Source organism: Coptis chinensis, chromosome 1 (genome assembly GCF_015680905.1).
Source record: "Coptis chinensis isolate HL-2020 chromosome 1, ASM1568090v1, whole genome shotgun sequence".
In the NCBI taxonomy this organism is placed as follows: Eukaryota; Viridiplantae; Streptophyta; class Magnoliopsida; order Ranunculales; family Ranunculaceae; genus Coptis; species Coptis chinensis.
Genome location: NC_141456.1, coordinates 14824449 through 14834798, shown reverse-complemented (window position 1 = coordinate 14834798; position 10350 = coordinate 14824449). Strand labels below are relative to the sequence as shown.

Sequence of the window (10350 nt, the reverse complement as noted above, 5' to 3'; positions counted from 1 at the left end):
TTTTTGAATTTTTAGTGTTATCCGATCGGGTTCGATCGGATTCGGGTCAGGTTTGGATATTAAATTTCGAATATAATCGGGTTCGGATTCAGATATTATAAAATTATTATAATTCGGATTCGGATATAGCCATATCCGACCCGAACCCGACCAGATCCCTACCCTACTTATAAGTAGCTGGAAACAAACACTCGAAAAAATAAAATAGTCCACCACTTACAGCCGAGAATAAGTAATAATCACTTACAAGTAATGAAAAACAAACACCCCTTAAATAATTCAATTGTGCTAACAAATCTAAACACCTAATTTCTTAGATGGTGGAAAAACAATTGCTAAATTTCACATTCACTATTCCAACTTATCGACGTGTTTGAGGCATAAAAAAAAACACCTGTGACAAATCAATATGAGCCCAGACCCTATCATTCTCAAACAATCTAGGCTCACCCATTTAATTGTTTGCCGAAAGTCCGAAACTCCCCAATGCAACTTCAACCTTCACATGGAACTCACTTTTCCGAACCACTCCACCTCACCTCACCATGCACTCCCACTCTACACCAAAATGCTCCAATCAAATTCCCACCCAAACATATTCACTTTCACTTTCCTATTTAATGAGACGCGTCGCGAGAATGCAGTGCCCACTGAGGGTATGCTTATTTCTGTGCTGTCTTCTTCAGGTTACCATGGTGTTCTTGAGGTGGGTAAGTGGGTGCATGATTATGTTAAATGCAATGGGATATTATTGACTGCTAGCATTGGTACTGCTCTTCTTAGTATGTATGCTAAGTGTGGATGTATTGATGATGCAATTTGTGTTTTCATGGAAATGCCTCGGCGAGATGCCCTTAGTTGGACAGCTATGATTTCGGCACTTTCTATGCATGGAAAGGGACAACAAGCGCTAGCTTGTTTTGATGAGATGCTTAGTCTTGGACTGAGACCTGACCATGTTACGTTTGTTGGGGTGCTTAGTGCATGTAGCCACGCTGGATTTGTGGAGGAAGGTCGTTATTATTTCAGGTGCATGGAGGAGGTACATAAGATTGCACCTGGTTTAGAGCACTATGGATGTATGGTTGACATTCTTGGTCGAGGTGGGCACGTGGAGGAAGCTTGGGATTTGGTTCGAAACATGCCAATGAAACCTGATGTTTTTGTGCTGAAGAGTCTTTTGAGTGGTTGTGCTAGTTATGGTTACTTGGATTGTGCAGAGTGAAGCTTTTAGAATTGGATCAAGACAGTGATTCTCCTTACACTACTAGGTACTGCCTATGCAAGTGTTGGTAGATGGGTTGATGCAGAAACAGTTGGGAAGATGATGAGAATCCGTAGGGTTGTAAAAGCACCTGGATGTAGTTTGGTTGAGATTGATGGAGTTGTTCATCAGTTTGTAGCTGGAAATAATGAAGAACATCCCAAAATGGAAGAAATTAAATCTTTGTTACATGAAATGGGCAAGAATTTGGGGCTAGCTGATCATACTTGTGATTAGGACCATTGTCACAATGCAAAACAATGTTTCTGGACAAACTCTTGTGCTTTTAGTAAGTGCACCCCTTCCCTCCAATTTTCTGGATCTTGTAGTCAAGGTGAGTCATGACCGATTCTTGGTGGTGTATATTATGGTCAAAGAGGCAAACAAACTAGCTACATATACCTCCTTTTCTAAAGATGGCAAATGGGATTGGAGAATTCAGAACACTAAATCCTATTCCAGCCCTCTTAATAGTTCGGAGCACGTTCTGATAGGTTCTTTGTTGATAGCCAAATGATGAGCGACAAGCAGATGCCACTGAACATGTCTTTGCTTGACACGGAGATTACTTTTTGCAATCATTGCTTTGAATTCATTCACAACATGAGATTGTATGGAGATATGAAGAAGCAGAACAGATATGAAGAACATTCCCCAACTGATGATACTTCATACAGCATATGACGAGGTATTTTATTATCTTCAACAATACATATGTTTTGGTTTCAGATGATTTAACATTCAGCGAGGAAATTTATACCCTGCTAGGCAGACTCTGAATTAATTATTTTGAGACATGTACATATGTATAGTATTAAATTATATATGATATTCTGAATTTCCTTAACGTCAGATCCGGCAAAATTTATCACAACCTCAAAAAGAGAAGCTTCACATGCTAGCTCTATCCTAATACATTGACGATATCCCTAAATAAAAAGCTATAGGAGAACATCCGAATGTAGAAGAGTACTTGAATTAGAAAGCTATGAAGTATATACACTAGAAGTTTTGTTTCTATGGTGTACAGTGGTGGAGCCAGGCGGTTGCGATTGGTGTATATGGGTCGGTAACTATGTTAGTGTGTTCTGAACCAAGGTCGGTGGTAACAAGTACTATGAACCTAGAACCTTCATGTGTTGAGTATCGTCACAATTTTACTTCCCATCCGTGTATATACTACCCATCTCCTGAGTGTATTTAAGACGTGTTTTGTTGTGATTCAACTCCAATAAGTTTGTTACTGGGTCAGAAAAACTAATGAAATGATTCCATCTTGTGTGCTATATTGTGGTGGACTCCTTGGCCAGGACTAAAAAACTCTTCAAACACTGTTCTCCTACATAACAAGTTAACAAGCAACATTTTGCAGCCTCAAGTCTTTCAGAGTAGACCAAGAGCGCCTAATTTAGTGCTCGTTTTAGGTCGTAAATGTGTCATTTAGTAACCTTTTCTCTAGTGGCTCTGTTATTACTTTGGCATACCACACGACCCTGTCAATGTTTTTGCAAGTGACATTTTCGTCAAATTCTAATCGAAACGATCAAAAACGTAACTCTGACAAAATGTTATTAGGACAAGAACCTACATGAAGAAACAATCAAAAGAGAAACCAAACTAATTGAAATTCATAGAACTTTGACTTACATTGGAAAAAGAATGTACATTATGAGAAATGCTACACAAAATTGGAAGACTTTTTACATTTGGTGCTAGCTAGATACATTTCGGTGATGATACAAGAAAGTTGACTGAAATGGATGAAAAAATGTGTGCTTAATTTTACAAGACTCAAAATTTACACTTTTTTGGGCTTCTTTAACCCAACTACTAGAAGGTAAGTAAACCGACATCGGAGGATATGGTGGGAAATTTCCTTTTCAAATACTGATCTTGGGTAGATGATTTTATCGAGCAGTAGTAGACCAACCGTTAATGTATGCTCTCTGAGAGATTTTTGGCTTCCATCTTATCGCTCTGAATCCAATTCATTCAAAAAATAAATAATCCAAAAAAGCTTCACAGAAAGTTTTATCTCTTCTGATGACGCTTTTCTTTTAAGCGACTAGATCTTCTTGCTTCCACCCTTGCTGTGAAACCAACTGTTGTGGGCCTAATCGATCTCTGTCTTACCATCTGGCAATACTCAGGATCCTCAGTATGCCCCTCCAATCTTATCCACTGTATCATATTATGATACATGGGAAAGAATCGCATCCTCATAGCTGCATATACAAAGTATGGCAGGAGGGTGGAGAGTACAACAAAAAGGGTGACGAGCCAGTAAGATGGAGCTGGAGCACAAGCTTCAATGAAGACCTTGTAGGCAGTTGTGGATAGTGATGGGGATATGGCACCGTAGGCCAAAAGGAATATATACCAGAACACTATGCCACCCCAAATGAAGAGATGTTGTATCATGGTGAAGTAACTAACTGAGAGTGCCATCTGGCAGTTGACAATCCAGACAATACATGTGTACATGGTTAAGCCAAGGATGTCCAAACTGACAACCTCCCCGCCCTTACGGAAGGCCTGGTGTTCCATTGCCTTTACACAGAAGAAGAATACGACGATAGCACTGCACACCCCATTCAACATCCAGCCGAGGATTCGGAGCCAGCTGAAGAGGACATTTTGTACACCTTCTTGGTATAGGAGGGGAAACTGCCACAAGAAAGGATAGAAATAATCAGAAATCATCACACTCAGACGTTCGGTTAATAGAACAATGAAACACGCACACAAAGAGAAAAGAAACAATACAAGAGGACCAAACTGTTCGACTTGACCTACCTTGAGACAAAATCTTGCAGAGACATCTTGGTCAAACACTCCCAGTGCAAGCACAGGAAGTGATGTGAAGAAGACATTGTATAAAGACATGTACCAGTCGTTATAAGCTGCTTGCCCAGAGAACGACGCATACGCCTCAAATAAGAACAGTGTAAAGCCAAACGTAAGGTTCTTGTAGAAGAAGTAGCATATCTGCCAAAAAAATTGACATCAGCATATCATTTATTTATTTGTTTAAATCCTCTCGAGCCACACTGTTCTAGTATACTTTAAACTCCTGGAATCATGTCAAGCTGAATACAGACTTGTGGAACATTTAATAAGCAAACTCTAGGTAGATTGATGACCATACCATAGAGGAGATCCTTCTGTAACACCAATGCCCATGCACAAGTAACAAACGCTCCAAAAATCGAAACTGAGCAATTGCTATGTCACTTGACATGGCTGCCTGTGAATTTTAGCAAAGAATAAGGATAAGCTTAAAAGATGCGAGATGAAAGTACCAAGAAAAGATTAATGGAAAGAAAAAACAAACCAATGTTTAAAATGACATGGTTGAGTACTTGACTGACCTGCATTCCTTCAACACCACTAATACCAATGCCAATATCTGCTTCTTGAAGCATCCCCACATCATTGGCTCCATCACCAATTGCTAATGTTGTCCGACTCCCATTCGCAGTTTTAACCAATCTTGTGACCTGAATTAAACGTTATTGTTAATTCCCTTTACTAAAACTTTCCTTCCATGAATATGCTAAATAGAAAATATAATATTTGGAAAACACCGACAGTACTGAACAAGTATGTCAACATACAAGTGATTTCTGTTTTGGTGATGATCGGCAGCATATAACAGATGCACAGCTAACTGCTAGCTCAAGAAACATGTTCTTAACATCTTCCTCTAGAGCGTAAGCAAGTGACTTTCCATCAATGATCAAAGCAAATGCATCAGAGCTTCCAGCTGTAACCTGTGTTATCCCTTCACTAATCTGCTGGATTATACTTGCCTTTGATGCCTAAAAGAGTCAGAACAAACCAATCAACATGACATGTAATATTCTAATGAAAATTCCTATCATAACAAAAATAATTCAAGCAATTGCAGTTAGCAACTGTTATATAATCAATGCATTTGTAAAATTTCTTGCAAATGTCTTTTCCAGCTTTCTAAGGCAGGCAGTTGCTTACTCTGCCAGGGGGCAGATGCAATATCTGAAATTCTCAACCGCCACTAGTAAGTAGTACAAAGAAAGCCAAAAATTACCTTAGTTATAGCAGGTTTGTCCCCTGTTTTCTCTATTGTTTTGATTTCTGTTGTCTCCAAGGTTATAATTATCTGCTTCATCCCTTGTCTAAGCAAACTACATGCGAAACTGCAAAATTTAATCCCAGTCAGAAAAGAGAGAAGCGAGAGAAGCACTTTAAATTAAAATACACTATATCAAGTTGGGAAGTTCTACCCAATATTAATTGCAGTCTCCATCTTATCTCCAGTCAAAACCCAGATCTTTATACCAGCTTGTGCAAGCTTGTCAATGCATTCTGGAACCTTTTAGAAACAAAGAAGAATAGTCATTCCAGAAACCATACCCAACGTTGAAAGATTCATAAATCGTAGATTAGGTTTTAATGTACCAACCCCTTTTTGCAGTTTGTCCTCAACAGCTGTAGCACCGAGAAGAATCATATCCTTCTCTATTGTCTCTGCCAACTCATCAACCTGTGCATCACGGTCTGCGCTGACTGAGTTTCTGGCCTCGGTAAATGCTGTATTAAACTTGTTGTATTCTTCCTCATCAAGTTCTCGATATGCGAGTATTAAAGTCCTCAGACCAGCATCAGCATATTCGTTCGTGTGTTCCCTTGTCTGCTCTTCAAACTCCCTTCCGTCTTTTGCTAGCCTCTCAAACATGACACTGCTTGGTAAAAATGACATGTTAAAGACAGAAACAGAAGTGCAATGTAAGAGGATTGTTTCGCAAACGATATAGATTACATCCATGTGCATCTTATGATTTACAGACCTGTCAGCACCTTTACACAGCAGTAAAAGTTGGCCCTCTTCATTTTTGACTATCACAGACATTCGCTTCCTTGTGCTATTAAACTCTAAGATACTCATAAGCTTATATGACCTGCGTTGGAAAACAGTAACATAAGTTCGGAGAAGCTTAATTTAGCATCACCCACAAAATTACGATATATATCAGGAAGGACCACTATCTGGTTTATGCTGATTGGAATTGGACACATGATAATCTGAAGGGGCTCCTAGATTATTCAATTGGGACAGGCCTGATATTTTGTTAAATTTCTAAGGAAAGTGTCAGGAGTATACACAGTCAAATCATGTAGTAAGTGGCAAAGGTTGGAGAAACTGACCTCTCGATTTTCTTCCCAGATACAGGATCTAACTCATGCACTGAGATGGTAGTTTGTGTCCTTTGGTAGAATTCAAAGCCTAGTTCTCGTGCTGCAATCACAAAAGCTGCCTCATCTGGTGACTCGGCCTGATAAGAAATCCTACCTGTCTCTTCATTCTCTTCAGGTATTGCTGTATGACAGACCGCCAACAAACGAAAAAACTTCTGGATGACATCTGCGTGAGGCTCATGGAGCCATTTACCATTGATAATCCTTTCATCCTTAAAATTGTAGCCTTTAATAACATGCTCTTTATCTGCAGGATCCTCAACATTTTCTTCATCATCCTCCACCCCATGAGGTAAAGGTGAGCCTTTTTTTCTAGCCATCGCCCTCTCAACTTCTGTGACACCACGGCCATAAGCTGTCCCAGCAATAGAACACTTGATGAATTCCATTGAGTTGCAAGTCAGAGTTCCCGTCTTATCAGAGAGTATGGTATCAACTTGACCAAGCTCCTCGTTTAAGTTTGAAGTGCGCGCACGTGCTGGCTTGTCCGTTTCCTCATGGTACATGTGAATGTCTTGGTTTATAAATATGCTCTGTAGAACTTTGACAATTTCTATTGATACATACAAGGATATAGGTATCAAGTAGCCATACAAAATCAATGCCGTTAGAAAATGCAAAATTGCAGCTTCAGTTGCTCTTTTGGGATCATAGAAAACTGTTGTCTCATCTGGTCTGAGGTACCATCTTTTCATAATTCCATCTTTTAGGTCTTCCTTGGTTGTAATTCCAAAGAAAACTGATCCAACAAATGACATCACAACCAAGATGCAAAACAAGAAGTAGATAATTTTATCCATTCTTCTCTCTACTTTGCTTCTTTTGGATGGTGGCTCTGTTGAATTTTGCATAACTTTTGTGTCATGTCCTGTAAATATAACAGCTCCATAAATGTAGTCTGTATTTCGTAGCTTTGAGTCCCTAAGGAGAAGTTGCTGAGGCGTAAGAGGGTACTGTACCTCTTCAAAATCCATACTTCCAACAAAACTATATAGGTTTGCATTTGGGTCTTCACATTTAACTATAGCCTTGAAATCCTTAAAGCTAGAGTTCTCATGTAAGACTGAAGTTATCTCCAACGCTTGTTTTACCTTCAAATTCGTCTCTCCGTCAAGATTCATGGTCTCAACATAGCATATGGCATCTTCATAATTTGATGAAAGCAAAAGGAGGTCAGCAGGAAAGAACTCATCCTTTTCCACTTTCACTATATCACCAACTCTCAGTTTCTTCCATTCCATATCGTGGAAAATGCCATCACCATAATGAACTTTAACCTTCCGATTGTTCACCTCGATATCCTAAAACATTTAATGTGTTAAAACTTTCAGATAGAAGTGAAATCTCTTTCTCACATACATTCAGATACTCTTTTTTATGTGCCTTAAGTAACCTTCATTCTCAATTCTCATCAAAACTCTATCAAATAAAACAGAGATCGAAGGAAATAAAGAAAAAGCATGTCATCTTGAAAAATTGTAAGAAAATACGGAATAAATAAAAGAAACCGAATAAGGAAAGCAAAATCTCTTCCTCTCATATTTGACGTCAATTGATATGACTTCTATGAAGAACTTACAGCAACTTAACCAGTGAGATAGTATGAAGCGAATTGCAACAGCTAAGAATTATATATATAAAAGGATGATGGAAAGGAATACCTGCTTCTTTCTGCTCCAATCTTCCACAGCCTCTTTGATCATGGTTGCCCCTATGACGACAACAAGAGGGAGGACAGCGCTGACATACGAATAAGGAGCAAGAGGGGTGAACGATAAGCAAGCCGCAACGAGGAAGTATATATTAGCAACTCTTCTAAACTGCTCAAACAGAGATTTGGGGAAGAAAGTAGCAAGTGTATACTTTGTAGTACTAACATAATTATCTCCATAATTATGTAGCTCAGCCTCAAAACATTCTGGTTCATTGCAGTAGACCACCCTTGAGAAACCAGGACCGCCTATCTGCGAATGGTCTTCTTTAAACGACGCTTTGCCGCATGAAAATGCATAGATCTTGCTTAAATGTAGCTTCCTTCCTCTAGGACTTTTCATCATCATCATTTCTTAAAACCAGTTATAAGCCAATAACACTTCTTTAAGAAATGCAGCTTATTCGAGGAATACAACACCACCCCTCCACCAATATCTTACAAAACCACTCAACAATGGCAAAGACCAGAACCCCAGAAAATATTCTTAACCCACAACCCAAGAATAAGAAAGAAGAAAAAATTTATATGTGAAAAACCTTCAGAGAAGCAAAAGGAATATAACTCAAATGAATTGTACAAACCAACAACTCAAAAGTCTTTACAACAAACTAGTACACTTGATCTGAAAAAGCTGCTATATATCTACAACTTTTGCTCATCTTCAAAATCTATAACACCTGGAAACTAAAATCATTCACCCACTTCTCAAAAATGTTAATTTCATGAAAATGAAGCTTTTAAAGCTTATAAAACAGAAGAAAAGTGGAAGAAAACTTATTGCTTTATTTATTTATTTATTTTCTTAAAATGGGTGGAAGCTTCTTAGAGCTTGAATCTCAACTTTGACTTGCAGCCAATGCAGACGATTGTACATAACACGCATAAGCCATTTTGTTTTTTTTTTAAATATAAAATAGGAAGAAAAAATGAACACTTTTATATAAAAGTCGTCAATAAATAACAACACTTACTTTTATGCTTTTTTACAATCATAAGAAACTTGAATTTCCGCGGGAAAGAGCATGAAATTCATGCAATATAGTAACTAGTCTTTATGATCTTTCTGCTTTTTAAGTTAAGTTTTAGAGAAAAATTGATAGGCAATTTTGTTCTACATAGAGAATTCATTCAGTTTTCAAAAAAGAATGCGGTAAATTTTATTTTTGTTAGTGAAGAAATTGGTGAAGTCTTTGAGATCACAAGTTGCGCCGTCAAGGCTGCTGAGACGTACACAAACGTGTTAGAAACTTCAAACTTAGAATGGTCAAAGTCAAATAATTCCCAAAAAAACCTCGTGCAATTTTCTAGTACTTTTTTTTTTTTTAAGTACAATCAGTAATCATTTTTGAGTACTTTATTTATGATGGTTCAGTGGTTCACATGAATTATTTTCTAAATTTAGATTTTCAAACTTTTTTTTTGTATATGTATATAGCCGTATAGAAAAGACAAAAAAATTGGCTGAGAGTATCAGAGTACTACTATACCCTCAAAAATTAGTGCAACTGTGTAAGTAGGAGTTGTTTATTAAGCAAATGTAGTGGTTTTAGAGTTGAATCATCATAGATATATTTTCAATCATTGTTTATTTTTATGTTCTCTTTGGTAAAGCCAGATGGCGAGTCATGGTAACGGTTTCATATTTTTTATATTGTCTTACAGCGCAACGTATGCCACTTACGAATTACTTGATCGACGAGAAAATTTGTTCAGATATGATGTTGTAATGTATCTAAATATTCTAATCTTTGGACAATAAGTAGCATTGAACCAAAACACAAACATCAAATTTCAAGTTTTCAAACAACCCTTGCTATTGGAGTTATTCATCTCTCATCGCTCATCGCTCATCGCTCATCAGGACAATATTATTTTTGATTCGTTGGTTCAATTGCTATTGAACAAATCCACTTGTAGCCACCCCCAATATTATGCACATTTTCTGTTGGCATAACATTCAAAAATTCATACTAATCCACTTGAACGAACAGATGCACTTTAATAATTCAAAATTTGCACCAGTAAATTGTCGACATAATCTTGAAAGTATATTGATAACATCTCTAAATAATAAGAAAATATGTTGGAATTGCTTTACTGGATTACTTGGTGAAAATCTCGATCAGCTGTTCAT

At 37.7% G+C, this 10350-nt stretch overlaps 2 protein-coding genes across 2 annotated transcripts; one reads left to right on the top strand and one right to left on the bottom strand.

Moving 5' to 3' along the window:
* The first annotated feature begins 658 nt into the window (after window positions 1-658).
* Window positions 659-1225, top strand: LOC147522401 (pentatricopeptide repeat-containing protein At4g18840-like). Its single transcript, XM_086567696.1, has one exon. The coding sequence runs from the start codon at window positions 659-661 to the stop codon at window positions 1223-1225; it is 567 nt and encodes a 188-aa protein (XP_086423822.1).
* A 1642-nt stretch (window positions 1226-2867) lies between these two features.
* Window positions 2868-8980, bottom strand: LOC147522400 (putative phospholipid-transporting ATPase 9). The gene is made up of 11 exons (XM_086593235.1): window positions 8164-8980; window positions 6452-7803; window positions 6094-6204; window positions 5709-5985; window positions 5530-5618; window positions 5334-5442; window positions 4882-5085; window positions 4636-4764; window positions 4413-4511; window positions 4061-4252; window positions 2868-3931 (listed from the first exon to the last, which is right to left on the bottom strand). Exons 1-11 carry the CDS (start codon window positions 8563-8565, stop codon window positions 3296-3298), a joined length of 3600 nt encoding a protein of 1199 aa, XP_086449361.1. The 5' UTR covers window positions 8566-8980; the 3' UTR covers window positions 2868-3295.
* Between the last annotated feature and the right edge of the window lie 1370 nt (window positions 8981-10350).